The sequence below is a fragment of the Phytophthora infestans genome, genomic scaffold, assembly GCF_000142945.1.
Source record: "Phytophthora infestans T30-4 supercont1.3 genomic scaffold, whole genome shotgun sequence".
In the NCBI taxonomy this organism is placed as follows: Eukaryota; Oomycota; class Peronosporomycetes; order Peronosporales; family Peronosporaceae; genus Phytophthora; species Phytophthora infestans.
In genome coordinates, this window is record NW_003303756.1 from 4309661 (window position 1) to 4326320 (window position 16660).

The window sequence follows — 16660 nt, forward strand, 5'->3', positions numbered from 1 at the left end:
GGATCCATCCGTCTGGGTCGATGTCTACTCCGCCTTGACCAAAAGTGAGCCAATTGTATAGACAAATACAAAAAGCTGCATATAAACCTTCGCGAAAAACGACAAGATTGAAGTACATCAGCTACCCAAAGGCAACAACCAGCGAAATAACGTGCAACAGGCGCAGATAAAAGCGGTGGCGAAGCCGCAGCAATTAGCAGCTATTACACTTCCGGACAAAAGTGTAGCAGTATTTTCGCGAGTACTGGAGTGGATAAAAATACCAATGACGTCGAGTACGTCAGATCAATTCTGACAAGCTGCCCTACCGCCACGACGGACGACTTTTTCGGCGCACGGGCTGTGCGCAGTCAGCGAGCCTACGTGCGTACGTGCGAGCACAACATTTCGATTTTTCCAAACATTTGGTAACAAAGCGAGTGCAGTCACACAAGAAGAGCAGAACAAGCGATCGAAGCCCAAGTATTTAACCAATGACTCCAGCTCGGAGCACTCGAAAGGAGCGACAAGCGAGATCATGGCTTTCTTTTCGGGCGGAGCTCCGAAGTTCACTGACAGACAAGGTCTGGAGAAAGGGATTTTGAACACATGGGAACCTCGTCAAAAACGTTTTGAGTGATGGCTAGCGGAATTGGTCGAGTGAAAGCGCCAGTAATCCATTTATCAATTTGACCTCTACTTGACCATTCGAATTGGGTATGGAAAAAAGTTATGCTGCTAGAGCCAACCGGATTTTGTCGCGAGGAGGCCAGGAGCTACCAGGATACTTCATGGTCAGCCATTTTGCAACAAAGAATCAAGATTGCTGCACGGGTACGCAACTGTACAGGCTTTCTGTCGTGTATTTCCACGACCTCGTCCTAGCAGACGCACCCCCAGAAGCTGCGCGGTACGGTCATCTGCACGGTTTACTCTCGCTCTTGGAACAGGGTGACCGGTTATGCAGGCGCCCTCATCATGTTGTTCAGCCAGTTATCAGCGGTGGTAGTTTATCTATTCTTTTCTGTATCAGTTTCAGGCTTCCCGTCGCTTCCAACCAATGCTTGCTTGTAATCGCACGTGAGGCGGGCCGTTCAAGCATAAAACGTTGGTTTTGGATAATATCCTTTATCAGAGAGAGGCCTCAAGAGCTTATAGTGACTGAAAATGCTTGTGTGTCGCTAAACATGGCTCAATGGATGTGGAAGTCTTTTCTGGAGCCGCTATCAGTACATCTGGTTGCTGCTGCCTCCGGAGGTAGTTTACCTTTTATAATTTGAGCAAGCGGATTAGGGGTGACAACATCTCCGAGAGCACTGGATGGTGCTGCCAAGTGTGGCAGTCTCAACACCGCTGAGTGGTTGCATATCTATCGGACAGATGGGTGTACCGTGGCTGCAATAGATATGGCTGCGGGGAGTGACCACCTAGTCGTCATTACAGTGACGTTTCGATCATCAACACGAAGGCTGTTCGAGTCAAGCTTTTGTGCTGGCTGCTCGGGGCGGGTATTGAAATATTATCAAATGACTCGTCGCTCACTATCCTGAAAAAAATCACTTAATATTTTTGCACATGCTGCAGGGTCGGGACACCACATAGTTGAGCAGCTTAACGAAGGGTACACCATCACGGTACCCGGCTGCCGCTAGCGGGCATCTTTCCGTCGTGGTATATTTGCATCAAAACTGCGCCGAAGGGTGCACGGTAGCCGTAATGAACCACGCCGCATCGAATGGGCACCTGTGCGCTGTGCAATGGCTTCACGCGAATCGACTCGAAGGATATGCCACTACCGCAGTAGACGGTGCTACCACCTGTGTTCATTTGGATATGATCATCTGGCTTCACCAACACCGGGCTGAAGCAGCGACAATGGCAGCGATGGATGGTGCGGCACCTACCGGCCAAGCTGGTATATTCCACTGGCTGCACATCAATAGGGAAGAAGATTATACGCCTGCGACGATGGATGGTGCAGTCGGAAGTTCTCTCGTCAAGTGATTCCATAACAACCGCTTGGAAAGATTCTCGCAACAAGGTATGGATGGGCTACCTATAATGACAATCCAGGGATCGTGCAATTTTTTACAGCGCAATAGACCTGCAGGATCGAGCGACATAGGTTTTGTTTGGACTGCTGCGGAAGGCCACATGTACATGGCGCGATAGCTTGTGTAAAACCTTACGTACGTGTGGAATCTTTCCGTTGCTATCACCCGAGGTAGATCGCGCGGGTGGACGAGAAGCACTTTTCGTGCTATTTTTAATCGTAGCGTCCGTTTACTCTGAGAAGACGAGCGCTGTTGCTGGAATAGCGGTATCAAATGCTAGCTTTTTTAAACCACTAGTATGGTCTCGCAGTAACTGCCTCTACATTCTTTTCTCAGCACAAACGTCGCTCTGAACATATTCGCTTTTTGGACCACTGCGGCCGCATCAAGGAGCCATTCCAGACCCAGTCTTGTTCTAATATTTCGAAAGGGCCAAAACAGAGGAGCACATCCGAAAGGCGACCCGACCCCGACCAATTAAGATCTAATAGTCTGTCGCGGCTGATTGATATTTGAATCCCTCAGTATATCGTCTGCCACCTGGGCATTCTGGTCGAATGGGAGAAGCTTGAAGCGTGAAGTAGATTGGGCGCAGTCCATGGGATGGAGGCTTGAAACGTAAAATAGAATGGGCGAAGTTAGCTTAGAAGTAGCTAATAAAAAGATTTATGTCGTCTTCGGTGCGACACGTACTAGATGCTGTCGAGGTAAAGCCTATCATGCGATCGAGCTGTACAGTCGAGTTATAGTGTAAGATGCAGTCATCATACTACAAGATGCAGTCGAATGATAATATGGCCTGCACGGCACACTGAGGGATTCAAATATAAATCAACTTCAACAACAGCGCAAAGCAAAGCAAGTTTTTTTAAGGCCAACACGCGAGAGAGCCAAGGAAGAGCAGCGTACGAATACTCCCCAGAATATCTCGTAATGATCGCTCGAAGCAACCCCCGAGCTCCCAAGTTACAGCAGCTTTATGGCGGCCCGTTCCGGGTTTTCAATGCTCGCACTGATGGTATCTTTGTAATTGACAAAGGAAAGTACCACACGTGAATTCACCTACGCAGAGTGAGCTGCCGGTCATGGGGGGAAGATGTGATGACAAGCGATCGTTGGAACGACTAAGTGTCGCAAGTTGGAGAATTCCCAAGAGCTACTAGAGAAAGAAAAGTCTTAGAAAAGGAAGTCGTAATAGTAGCAAGTCGAGTTAGCACTAACACCCAAATGAACTCACTTTTACTTTGCCTTCAATAGGCTGAGTGACACACCAAGCTTGCGTTGTAAACCTCAAAACGGGCAACGGCCACAACATCCTGAAGTCGAAACGCCTACTCGAAACTATAACATTGGAAGCTTTGACTACAACGTCATCGTTCAGTCCGCTTTCCCGAGTTCTAGTTAGACACAAGAGGTTACAAATTGGGTCGACTGACCGTAAAAAAAAAGATAAGAAAAACGCTGTGCTATTGCATTTACATCGAAGTTGTTACTACATGTACAACTTTATCACAATTACACGATAAGTGGCTTAGAGCAACGCAGCAGCTTGTTGTGTTGTTCGGTAATTTATCGAGTTTAACTTCCCGCGAATTTGAAACCAAAAAAATAGACTAACAATTTGCAAAATATTGTGGTCGACTAAGTACGACATTTCCAGGAACGGGAGAAACCCACAACGCTGATATGGCGAAGAAGGACGAGAAGAAGCGAGAGCCCAGTAGGGGGGCGGCAAAAGAAGTGGGCGCGGCGCACGTCCAGTCGGTCGCTAACACAGATATGACGCTTATAAATTACGCCGTGATGGATATAAACTGATTTGATGTGTGTTGGACGTCGCTCCACATTGTGCCCGCGCGATAACGTTAGTCTGCCACACAGCTACACGAAGGACGACTCCTCCGTCGACGACTACGTCGACTTTCCGCAGTTACGTCAAGATGCTGTCCATGAAGATGGAGACGATGAAACGGCTACCACGCAGGACGCCACGGAGAGCACCACGGAGACTATCGCGAAGGACGAGGATGTCCCCGTCACACAGGACGCCGCGAAGGACGCCATGCAGGACGATAATGTCCCCGCCACACAGGATGACACGGCGGAGGCTACTACGCATGACGAAGATGTGGAAACACCCAGAGCGTTACTGTTGAGGTAGCAGCTGACTCGCCGGTCGCTACTGCTGAGAGCAACGTTGAGGTCAATACTGAGGATAACACTGAGGGCAACATGGTGACAACATGGATGGCAACATGGATGGCAACATGGAGAGCAACGTTTTGGGTAACGCCGCCGCAGCCACCCTAGCGGACTCCAATGATACGGAAAACAAAATCATCCGAATCAGGTACGAGTCGTCTACAATGTTATTGACATTTTCTAATTAGAATTATCGACTGCAGATGACCCAGATCCCGAGCCTCCAACCAAGCGGGTACGAGTATCCACTGAAGGGTCGGCTAGTCGACCACATCATCTCTGGCGTCGCCAAATCAAAAACGCGGACAACCGCAAGAAGATTGTGGAAACGCTAAGCCCAGTCGCCAACGACAAGCCGGGGCTACTGCAAAAGGTCTTCAACGCGTGGGATGAGTGTCAGAAAGTGCTTAAAGATATCGAAGCCGAGCACTTCCTTTGCTATCAAACTCGGAGCTCTGAGACAAGAGAGAAATACAACAGGTGAAATACACTATTCTGATATCGAGGTTTATGTTGTTGTTTCACTATGTCGTTTGCGTGTTGTTTGCTGCTATGTTGCTCGGTGTGCTGCTTAGGCTTCCTGGTGTTAGGAAGATACCTGATTATTTGACCCACAGCTTCAAACGCGTTTTGTGTACGCATGCTGCAGCCCCCCCCCCCCCCCGAGGGCGTGGCGCCGTGAACACGACTGCCGCTTTAGGGGATGTGAAGCGAGCTTTGTCGTACGTTCCGTCTACTCAGTTGAGTCCGGTAAGCCCTCGTGGAAAGTATGTATTGATGAGGACACAGAGGTCGTAAGATGCTGTTTTTACGCAGGTTTGTCGTTCTAACTATTTACTGCTCTAGATATCGATGCACAGCAACCCCACTACGAAGGTGATCTACGATTCGTATCGAATTGCGAAGTCGCTTTTGTCGCGCAAAGTTCGCCAAGAGCTCGGTCTACTCAACGAGGTGAAGCCCAGTACTGTTAATGTGAACGCTATTTGGTGGACAAGTTAGGTGGGTGCTTTTGGTAAAGGCGATTGACAGCAGTCGACCTTAAGAATTGCTGTACCTTCAAAGTTTTAATCGAGTTTAACAACATTTCGTTTACGTGCAGATATTACGGTTACACCTCAGCAGCCACGTAATATGCCACTGTTTCGTGAGCCATGTTCGCTGTATTTCGAGGCATCCTTGTCGTAGATGGTCGTGTACGTCAATAGCGGAAAACTTCGAAAAGAAATGTTCGACCGTTTGAGGTCGTTGTATTCTACGCTCGTACTGTAGCGTTTTAGCTGGACCACCGTCATATTTGAGTTTATGACGTCGCCGAGCGCTGTCCGTACCAGGAAGAGACGTAGCACGATTGAAAATAATGCGTTTTGGCTTGCGGTCGGCCCAACAGAGTGCGCACATTTGACTGGACTTTTGGAGTTTTTCTTTGTAGCATTTTGAATGAGCCGCGAGTAGGCCCAGTCAAAAATCAGTCTTTCATGTACTGTTTTGGATATTCTCGCGAGGCTGTCTTAATCATTCCCATAAAATACAGACCGCAAAGTGCCTCGAGCTGGACTAACGTTTTGACAGAAGAGAAGGCAATATTTGCAACAATGGTGCGCCCTGCCCCTTTGTACGGCTCCGACAGTAAGCACAATAGCCGTTTCCTCTCCGAAAAGAGCTTGATATGGCTTCTTTTTTGTCGCTCTGCTCCTAAACGAGCTCTAGACCCAATAGTACTCCTGAGTCACCGTGAGCTATAGCATTCAGCTCAGCACCAATATCCTCTGGCTTTATCGGGTGTGCTAGGTGGATACCGTCATGACAGTGCTTTGCTTCTCTACCTTGTCATGCACTCATACATTCGTCAATGCACATGCTCACCTGGTGAAACTACGCCACGTCGGCGGTCATTAAAGCTATTAACTAGAGCATGAATCGGCTTCCATGGGTCATCCGAGATCACGTCATCTGCAAGCAACAATGCACCCGAAATGGGATCAAATGTGTGCCGTGATACACCAAAACGTCCCCCAAAATTGGCAGGGGTGCCAACAAAACCCTCAGGGATGTCTTTTTCTCAGTAGGTTTGTAGGGGACCGCGTCTAGATTCCACTGCTATAGCTAGTCGGACTCCACGAAACTGAAACAAGTCCCCTTCAGCTATTGTACGTTGACGACGGGCCGTCAACTTATCGTTTGTGTGCTTGATCGTACTCTGAATTGTCGACCACGGATACATTAGAAAGAAGTACTTGATAAATGTTTTTCTACCTAATTGAAGGGTTGATGACCAACGGAATGCAGTCGTTCGCTTGCGTAGTAATGCGGCCGAGTCTATTAAAACGCTTGCAACTTCGGTTATGTGCGAGTACTTTTCCATCATCCGACATACCAGACGGTGCTACTTCGGAGGCTGCCGAAGTAGAATTCAACTCGACGCAGTCTTTATTTTCTTCTTCCACGCTGCCCAGTAAAAGTGACGTCAGTGATCCTTCGGGTGGCTGGTGTGGCTGTATTGGAGCGTTGAAGGCTTGCAAGGCCTCGATTGAGCAGGCTGAGACCATTTCGACTCTGCCGTCATCCCATTGTACATCGTACCAAGGCTGTCGTTTGCTGATGGCTTTCGATAGGACCACACCTCGCAAATGAGCTGTCGATTTGGTCTTTCCGCGTACTCGATCTCCCACAGCGTGTTTCGGCATGATGAAAGTTTCGTATGACGTCGAAAAAATTGCGCTGGGCTCCTCGTCTTCGGTGTTTTATTCTTAACTTCACAACTGAATGTGGAAACCTTGCTGAGGACGACGGCATATTTGTAGAAGTAAGTCCACCCGTGGGCTCAATGCGGAATGGGCGGGGCTATTGAGAAAGAAGAACACAACTAATTGGCTTCTGAAACAAGACGTAGCACGTTGTGTTTCGAAAGTCAACTAACTGTGTACTTCTCACTCAATAACCCCGCCCTCGTCCTCAATTTCTCAATGCTGCGTGTGGCCAAACATTGAGCTGCAACACTCCTCCAGCACAGCCAAGTAAGACATGACATACTTTGAGCTACGAATAGGAACCACCACCACGGCTGCAATGCGGGTGATTTCCTCCTTTTCGAGTGAGATCAGTGTAGCCAGCTCATCGTGCGCATTCAGCAGCTTCGCCGTGTGCTTGGCCAATTTTTCAAGCTTTTCCCCCATTAGGTCCATCTGCTGAACCCGGGACTGAAGCAGCTTTAGCAAAGCTTGACCTGATGAGCATGAAAAGTCTTCGCTTCACCACGGCTAGCTACATCTAGCTCTAGACACCCCGAAAGCGCTGGGTGACTAGCAATAGCGGTCTTGAGAAGGTTGGCGTGGCTGATGTCGTCTTCGCTCATTCTTGTCTCCTTAGAAAACAGCCGACTGTGGTCTACTAAGAAGCTCACAAAAGGGAACCAGGAACATTTTCGGTTCCCGTCATACAGCAATTATATATTACACCACGGACGTATTTTATTTAGCAAATGTTGCTCTCTGTGACTCTCCTTGCGACGATGTGGTCTGTTGCGTTGCTGTAGGAGCTGTTGTCTTGTCGTTGCCAAGCTGCAGTATAATAACGCCGTCCTATTTACATGCGATGCGGATGGGTCGGAGCGTTTCCCATCACTTTTTGTGGGAGGAAACAGCACATATCACTGTTATCATTCTTCAATCGATCTTTACAGAGCGGACCAAATCAATAGTTAAGAGCCGCTTGATAACAATATCCGTCATTTTAGAACTACTATTTAATAATGAGAGGACAAACATGTATGCTAGTTTTTCGTGAGTTTGGAGGGAATTACAATTGGGGATATCAATTTAGAGAGGATCGTCTGTAAAATCCAGAGCTGAACACTGTGTTTGTTCCCCAATATACGGTAGCCACACCACTTTTAGAAACCAATCAAAATGCTCGAATCTCCTCTCCAGTCAAATGGTTGCTTGACGTGCAAGAAAGTCGTTGCTATATTGCAAGCATGCCGAAACCAGCACCTTCAGCTCCTTCCCAGGCCCCGGCCGACGCCAACAATGAGACAGCCGAGGGATTTAGCGGCTCCGCATCTTTTGCAGAGCTCGGGGTCGATTCGGCTATCTGCGAGGCCATTGAGGCCGTGGGCTGGTCAGCGCCCAGCAAGATTCAACAGCAAGCCATTCCGCACGGATTGGCAGGCAAAGACATCATTGGCCTGGCCGAGACGGGCTCTGGCAAGACTGGCGCCTTCGTTATTCCGATCCTGCAGAGTCTTCTACATAATCCACAGCGTTTGTATGCGCTGGTGCTGGCCCCGACGCGAGAACTGGCGTATCAGATCGGCGAACAGTTCGAAGCGCTGGGTGCGTCCATTGGCCTTAAATGTGCCTGCGTCGTGGGCGGTATCGACATGATGCAGCAGCAAGTAGCGCTGGCCCGCAAGCCTCACGTGGTGATCGCCACGCCCGGCCGATTGGTGGACCACTTGGAGAACACTAAGGGCTTCAGTCTACGTACTATGAAGTTCCTCGTACTGGACGAAGCCGACCGTATGCTCAGTATGGACTTTGAAGAGGAAATTAACCAGATTGTGCAGCTCATGCCGGCCGACCGCAACACTTATCTCTTCAGTGCCACCATGACGTCCAAAGTGCGCAAGTTGCAGCGCGCGTCACTCAAAGACCCCGTCAAGGTGGAGATCACCCACAAGTTCGCCACGCCCGAGACTCTGAAGCAGCACTATCTGTTCATCCCGGCCAAGTTCAAGGACTGCTACCTGGCCTACGTACTGAACGAGGTGGCTGGTCAATCCGTGTTGATCTTTGCCAGTACGTGCAATGGAACACAGAAGGTGACGCTCATGTTGAGAAATTTAGGCTTCCAGGCCATCTGTCTCCATGGCCAGATGCCTCAGCCCAGTCGTCTTGGAGCTCTGAATAAATTCAAGGCCAAGGCGAGGAATGTGCTCGTGTGTACCGACGTGGCCTCGCGTGGTCTGGATATCCCGAGCGTCGATGTGGTCATCAACTACGATATCCCGACGCACGGCAAAGACTACATTCACCGCGTTGGCCGAACGGCCCGAGCTGGCCGAGCTGGCGTGGCCATCTCGTTCGTGACGCAGTACGACGTGGAACTGTATCAGCGTATAGAGCACCTGCTGGGCACCAAGTTGGACGCGTACTCGTGCGAAGAGGAGACGGTTCTCGTCATTACAGAGCGTGTGAACGAGGCACAACGTATCGCCACCATCGAGATGAAGGAGGCAGCTGCGAACGGCACAGGTATCAAGCGTGGACGCTACGCGCGCGATGATAACGAGGGCGACGACGAGGAAGGAGGTGAGAAGAAATACAAATCTGCTGCCCGGGTGCAAAAGGGAGGCCGTGGTGGCTGTGGAGGTGGCCGTGGAGGTGGCCGTGGAGGTGGCCGTGGAGGTGGCCGTGGAGGTGGCCGCGGCCGTAGTCGTGGTCGAGGCATGCGGAATTAGACAACAGAAGAAGGAAAGAAAAAAATGTGTTTAGATATTTTTTTTCAGATCGGTACTGTGCGTTCAAGGTGCTGATCTCCCTATTTTATTTTTTCATCGGATCTCGCTGCCGACACTCAAGGGCAGCATCAAGTCCGTTCCAAGGCGACTGCCACGTTGGGCTTTGGTGCTTGGGAAGGCGTTCCAGAAGCGCAGAGTTTCGTCTCCTGCTCCAGTGACGATCGTCTGGCCGTCCGGTGACATGGCGAGATACAGCACACGGAACGTGTGGCCCGTGAGTGTGGCCAACTTGGTCATAGTCGGATACTTCCACACGATGATCTGGTTCAACGAGTAGCCGTGCGTACTCACGACTTCATTGGCATTCTTTGACCACATGAGGTTGCACACCTGTGAGCCTGTGTCTACGAAAGGCAAAGCCGTCAACGTCTGCGTGTTCCAGAAGCGGATACACCTGTCAGCCGTGCCGCCACCAGAAGCCAATAGTCCGTGCTGGTGAGGCGACCATGCGATAGCCTTCACTGCCGCCGAGTGCTCGTTAAAACGCGCCAGAGGCATGGTCGTATCACCGCGTAGACTGGAAGACACGGACTGCACGTTCCAAATGAGCAGTTTGTTGTCGTTGCCTCCAGAAGCCAACTGCCGACCGTCAAAGGACCACTTCAAGCCGCAGACTTCTTGCTTGTGGCCGGCCAGTTTGTTTTGGAAAGGCTCCTGTGTTCGCAGGTCGCGCATGAGAATGGAGCGATCTCGACTACCCGATGCCAACGACTGGCCGCTCCAGCCTAAAGTCCCCACACGAGCTAGATGCCCACTGCATAAGTAACCAATTTCAGATTAACAAACGGGCATATTTGTATCAACGGACCAGTGCTTCGTACGTCATGGTGCGCGTCTTTTTGCCAGCGCTGACGTCCCAGATCTGCACTTCACCGCTGTTGGTTCCCACAGATAAATGTGTGCCCTGCAAAGATCAGAGAAGAAAACAAATGAAAACAATGAGCTCTTGTTCGAGCGAAATGACGGCAGACGGACCCGTTGACTCCAACTGACGGACGTGACGGAATCATTCGGCCCAAGATCGCAGAGCATAGTCACCTTACTGGTGCAAGCGCTCCAGAGATAGACACACGAGCTGAGACCCACGGCGACGATATTCGTAGCGGACCAGTCCACGAGATTCAGGTAGAAATCATCCTGCAGCGACGGCGCATCCAGCACCTTGAACGGCGTGCGTGCAATCCGTCGACGACCGTTTTCTCCGTCCTGTAGGCCGGTACCAAGAAAACGATGCGAGGGATCTGTCAGCCCGAAGAAAGGAATAAAGGGCTTCACGTCCCCATACGGAGTTTGCCGCGGGGCTTTGAAGCGTAAAATGTTGCTCGATGAAGAGCCGCTTGGTCGTATGCACGTGCTGCCATTGTACATTCGTACACACAAAGAGGATCGTGGGTCATAAACTGCACTCACACCGTCGTGACTGGACGCACTCGAAGCAGCTGAGGATTGACCGCCGCCGAAATTCGTACGAGTAGGTGAGTGCAGTCCGAGCAGCTCTCGCTTCAGCATCATCGAATACGGCGACGGTGTTCCAACCTGGTTTTTCGAATTGCTATCCACGCTTCCACCAGCGCCTCCCCCAGGCGTCGAAGTTGACAAGGAGGCACCCTGAGGTCTACTAGCTCCATTGTCATGGCTCTGGTTGCTACACTGACGAGATGAATCTGCTGTAAGTCCAAACCCAGTGTCTAGCTTCGTGGTAAGCCGTGACGGGATAAAACGATCACTGTAAATGTACTTAGATCTGCTTTGACAAACATCGAAAGAGTTCCGCGTCAATTGACAGCGCAGCATCGAGAAGCGCGATATGCCTTACCGTTTAATAGTCCGGTGAGTAGGCGTCTTGCCATTCTCACCTGAGAACCCAGGCAAGCGTGACTCGTACTGGTGATGGAGAGGCTGAGCCGTCGTGCCCTGGAAAACAACGCAGTCCCGACCCATACTATCCACCTGACCGCTCCCGCTTAGCCGCCTCTTCCTGCTTGAAATACAGCCAGACTTTACACGAAGGCTGGCAAGAGGACCCAATCCCTTTGCGCTGCGTACGGACGAGCTGATCACGAAGTGCGAAGCATTTTTCTCGATACAGACCATGCCGAAAATATCGCTTTGGGATTGGGCTTGGGCGGACAATTTGGATCTGGAGAATGGCTCAAAGCCGCAGAAATGCTCAGACAAAGTACGCAGTCGAGGTAGGTGCCACACAACGGCTCCACACCGGTCAATCGTCCTCTCAACTGCTCAGAAACCAAAAAAGAGCAAGTGGGGCACAGTTCGTCTCAATCAACGAAAAATGCGATCCCGTGGACTACTTTGGCGTCTTGCTGTCGATTCGGCTGTGCGTGGCCAATATGCCGGTGGAAGGCACCAACTTCTCTGAAAATAAAGCAGCGAAACAACCCTTGAAACCGAAAGCTGCCTTTTCATTTTTCATCCAGGCCAGAGGCACTAGCAGGAAGCGCGACATGCCGATACCCATCACTCTACGTACTCCATAAGCTGTCTATCAGACGGGTGACCGTAGGTTCCCCACTTCCACTCATTGTCTTCACAGCCAAGAGCTAGATCGGCCACCTCGCCCGTATCTTATGGTATCGTTTCACTATAAAATCTCAAGAGCTTTATTAATTATCAAAGGTGCATTGAAGATCACGCGACCCATAGCTTCTCCAAGCCAACGCCGTACGCTCCGAGCTACCGCTGCAGCTTCTTGCGGAAGGACGTGATGGCCTTCTGGTCGATCTTGTCGTTAATCTCCTCTCCAGTCTGTCCGCGTCCACACAGGTCCGCGTACAGCAGACACGCCACGCCACAGTCGAACCCACTGATCTGCTGCTTGTTCGTGATGGCACTTACCGTGTGCCCCAGCCAGCATTTGTGCTGCGGGTAGCACACATCCAGCCACTCGATCACCGCTCGAGGCACTGATCGGTACGAGATCCCGGACCTCGACGCTAGTCTCCCCATCGGTTCGAACAGCTGCAGCTTCGGTGTGGGGCTTAGCTGCACTCGGAACAAGTTCCAATGAATACCATCAACGTTCACAACGAACACCAACGGCGTGTCACTGCCATAGTCCACGAGGCGTCCGTGAACGTCTCGCACTTGGTAGTCTCTCTTGGTTCTGAAGCTGCGTCGCCAAGGAGATCCCGTGGTTTGCATTGCCGCCTCCAGATGGAAGTGATAGAAGGCGGTAGGCATAAAATGCACGGCCGGATACTCGTTGGCGAACTTCCAGAGCATCAGGTCGATGAATGTGCCCGTGATCCAATTGGACTCGTCCACAATATCTTCAGGCCCAAAAGCGGATTGCAGTAGTCGAAATCGTCGTCTTTTGGCCTCCTCGGAGTCCTCGTCGCCGCTCGAAAGTCGGCGTTTCTTGACGCTCATTGCACTACGAGCAGTGCGTAAAGGGGTGCGATCTCGACGACGTGGCAGTGGGAGCTCCAGAAGGTCCGATCTTGGGTCTTTCTGAAGCGAGGAAGTTACAGTTTGCAATGAAATCGTCGCATCTGTAGTTGGTGACGACGGAGCGAATGGAGACTGGCATATAGCGGGGCTGGACACGAGTCGCGAGCGTAGCTGCATGATGCGACGCGGCGGATAATGGAGAACTTGCGATATTTTTCTGAAGAATGAAAATATTGATGTGGTGCACATCATGCCAAAACGAAAGTGAACTGACCAATCAGATTGCCTGCAGGGTGCGTAAACGGCAGAGGCCTATCATTCTTCCACTGTCGCCGAGTTTCACGCCTTGCTACGCCCCGAAATTCCTCGTCACTGTGTGATCGTTGGAGCGCCGTTTAAAAGCCACATCACAGCTTGACGTCCTGCGTACAATTCGCATTCCTGTTTTCATTGCAACGTAGTTGCTGTCCCAAGATCAGGCTGTAACTCTGAAAGATGTCCAACGCCACGTACGAATCGGAGACGGCTGTCGAGGCCTCACAGATTCATGCACTCAAGCAGCGCGTGCGTCACCGCAGCATAGGCGACGGCAAGTCCACCTACTTTGGCAAGTACGTGTCACAGGAGGGCTCAGAGAAGCTGCGCACGTACGAATATCATGGAGCCGACAACTCGCTGGTGTACAAACACGTGCTGACCCCCATGAACAACTTTCTGGTGAAACTTCTACCTCTCTGGTTGGCGCCCAACCTCATCACTCTTATTGGGCTGATTCTTGTGGGCGGTTCGCACACACTGTTCGTGTTCCTGTGCCCGTTTCTCGTGGGAGACGCACCCTGGTGGGCCATGGTGGTCGCGGCGCTTGCACTCTTCACATACCAGACGCTCGACAATTTAGACGGCAAGCAGGCAAGACGAACCAAGTCGTCATCGCCTCTGGGTCTGCTATTCGACCACGGATGTGATGCTTTGAATGTGTCAGTGGGCACAATGACGATGGCCAGTATTCTGCAAATGGGGACGACATGGAGGACGCTTGGATTCGTGCTGAGTGGCCATTTCGTATTCATCTTTGCCACGTGGGAAGAGTGAGTGGATTACAGCTGTAAGGGTGTTGTTCCTTCTCGTGTTAAAGCTGATAATTGCTGGCTGGTGCAGGTATTACTCTGGATCACTGGAGCTCCCACTCATCAACGGACCGACGGAAGGAATTCTCATCGGGATCGCATTGAAGTTGGTCACTGCGGTGGTTGGGGTTGGCTTCTGGAACCAGGAAATGATTGAAGGCGTGCAGAACAACTCGCTATTTGTCATCGTGACGATGATCAGCTCGTGTTTCACGCTTCTGGTTAAGTACGTTGGAGGCTTAATTTTCTGCATTCCTGCAGTGCGTTTTGCTAACCTCTCAATGTTTTGTTTTATCACTAGTGTGAGGAATGCGCTCCATGCTGTGCGCTTGAATCAGGACTCGGTTCTTGTGGCCTTCACGCGTCTCCTGCCGTTCGTCGTTATTAACACGCTCGCTGGACTTTGGGCTTTGTACTCGCCCTCTGACATCTTTTCGACGCATCCGCGTATGTTCTTGTGGATGCTCGGGCTGCTAAACAGCAAGTTGGTGGTACGTTTCACGACCGATGCAAGTGTTATTTCGAAGCCTTAGTAGCTTACTAATCTCTGCGTGTGGCTGTGTGGTGATAGCTACACTTGATGTTGGCTCACTTGTGCGGCGAGGAATATCATCCGTTCCGCAAGACGCTGGTGCCGATCTTCTACGTGGCCGGACACTGCGCCTTCTGCATGGTGGAAGGCATTTACGACGCTATCAACGAGGAACTTATCGTGCGCGAATTCTTCTTCCTCTCCCTCGCAGCGTACGTGCACATCGTCATCACCGTCGTGTGGGAGGTCAAGAACGTACTGGGTGTCTCGGTATTTACGATCCCGCACAGCTCAAAATTCAAGCTCAAGACCAACAGCAAGCCAGCAGCAAAGTCATCGTGATTTGTGGGCCACGCTGTTGGTTAGCGCTGTAATCCTACGCCTTCCATAAAGCCCAGGCGAACAATACACGTAGGAGCGAGCATGGAACATAATTTTTTCTTTATATGAAACACTAAATAGCCCTAATGATACTTTCCCCCAGGCGTCATTCTGTCGTGGTAAAAATTCCAGTATCCCTGGTAGCGAGGATCAGTGACTTCTTGTGGTTTTTTGTTCGTAAAAATCCACCAATTGTACTTTGCTAGTCTCTTGATTTTGTTGCCCAATCTTTTGGCCAAACTGGGAATCGAAAATGCTCTGTCCTCGTTGTCTTCATCGGTTTTGCTCGTCTTCCTCAAGAAGCGCTTGGCAGGAGCGTCCTTTGCGCTATTAACGTGGAGCTTATGATTTCCTTGAGGGATGACGAGAGAGGTGGTCTGCGTAGTCTTGAAGGTCGAAGCAGCTTCGCTACAAGTGGCGAAGTAAATGACCACTCCTAACAGGAAGAGGCAGCACTTATGCATGGTCCGTCTTATTTTAGTCTTGGAGAGAGCGAATTGTAGAGTGAACGGACCAGACCTGATCGCCATAGGGAGTCAGATCGCAGTTGCAATTCAGGATGTGATTACTGTCGACTAGGGATGGGGACGTAAGAAAACGTAAACTTGACATCCACAAAAAAGCTAGACGTAAAGTTAACGTTTTCAAGACGTCACGTACGATTTGAAATCTGTTGGTTGAGACTTTGGACCAGAGCCTCTGACTACCCACTATCGGTGCAGCAGAACCTGCAGCAAATTGACCGGGACTACTGCTTGATCAACCAGCCACCATGGAAGAAGACACACCTCCACCATCGTCACCACCTCCACTTCCGGTGTTCAAGATGCCACGTGTTCACAAGCAAGAATACTGGTCATTCGTTCGCCTCGTAGCACCCAGCACAGAGATGCCACCCGGCCAAACGGCGTGGAAAATTAAGGATGCAGAATTAGCCTACTGTCTTAAGTGCAAAACGACGTTTAAGTATAGATCCGGAAGTAGTGCAAGTATTCGCAAGCACATGAACCATGAACATCCCCACGAACTCGGAAGTGTTGGCCGGGAAGCGGCCGTTAAGCGTGTGAAGAATGCGCTCGCCTCAAAGCGGAAAATCAGTGCAGTGATCTTCTCTCCAACAAAGAGAACCAAGAAGATCAACCCAGCTGAAGAAGAGATGGCTACTCGAGCGCTGATTGAATGGATTGCAAAGTGTTTGCGCCCTTTAAGCATTGTCGAAGACGAAGAACTAAGATTTTTTATCACTTTAGTTCAGACTATGCATGGGATCTACGAATTACCTTCGCGCAGAACAATTACGGAGCGGATGCAAGCCCATGCACAGCAACTGCGATCTCTGTTAAAGGAAAAAATTGCTGAGGAAGTTGATTTTTACTCTCTCACGACGGATATGTGGACCTCACGAACAACGGACAGCTACATCGCGTTAACAATTCATTTCATGACGGATTTT

At 50.5% G+C, this 16660-nt stretch overlaps 5 protein-coding genes across 5 annotated transcripts; 2 read left to right on the top strand and 3 right to left on the bottom strand.

Moving 5' to 3' along the window:
- Positions 1-8211: 8211 nt before the first annotated feature.
- Positions 8212-9696, top strand: PITG_02839 (DEAD/DEAH box RNA helicase, putative; the record flags this gene model as incomplete). Its single annotated transcript, XM_002907677.1, has 2 exons — positions 8212-9637; positions 9683-9696. The coding sequence occupies 2 exons, from the start codon at positions 8212-8214 to the stop codon at positions 9694-9696; spliced, it is 1440 nt and encodes a 479-aa protein (XP_002907723.1).
- Positions 9697-9789: 93 nt separating this feature from the next.
- On the bottom strand, positions 9790-11877 carry PITG_02840 (WD repeat-containing protein srw1; the record flags this gene model as incomplete). The annotated part of the gene is made up of 4 exons (XM_002907678.1): positions 9790-10510; positions 10578-10660; positions 10732-11500; positions 11573-11877. The coding sequence occupies 4 exons, from the start codon at positions 11848-11850 to the stop codon at positions 9790-9792; spliced, it is 1851 nt and encodes a 616-aa protein (XP_002907724.1).
- A 338-nt stretch (positions 11878-12215) lies between these two features.
- PITG_02841 (uncharacterized protein) lies at positions 12216-13344 on the bottom strand (the record flags this gene model as incomplete). Its single annotated transcript, XM_002907679.1, has 1 exon — positions 12216-13344. One exon carries the CDS (start codon positions 13342-13344, stop codon positions 12451-12453), a length of 894 nt encoding a protein of 297 aa, XP_002907725.1.
- A 157-nt stretch (positions 13345-13501) lies between these two features.
- On the top strand, positions 13502-15255 carry PITG_02842 (CDP-alcohol phosphatidyltransferase, putative; the record flags this gene model as incomplete). Its single annotated transcript, XM_002907680.1, has 4 exons — positions 13502-14255; positions 14326-14520; positions 14596-14785; positions 14866-15255. 4 exons carry the CDS (start codon positions 13663-13665, stop codon positions 15166-15168), a joined length of 1281 nt encoding a protein of 426 aa, XP_002907726.1.
- Positions 15256-15290: 35 nt separating this feature from the next.
- On the bottom strand, positions 15291-15671 carry PITG_02843 (secreted RxLR effector peptide protein, putative; the record flags this gene model as incomplete). Its single annotated transcript, XM_002907681.1, has 1 exon — positions 15291-15671. The coding sequence occupies one exon, from the start codon at positions 15669-15671 to the stop codon at positions 15291-15293; it is 381 nt and encodes a 126-aa protein (XP_002907727.1).
- Positions 15672-16660: the final 989 nt, after the last annotated feature.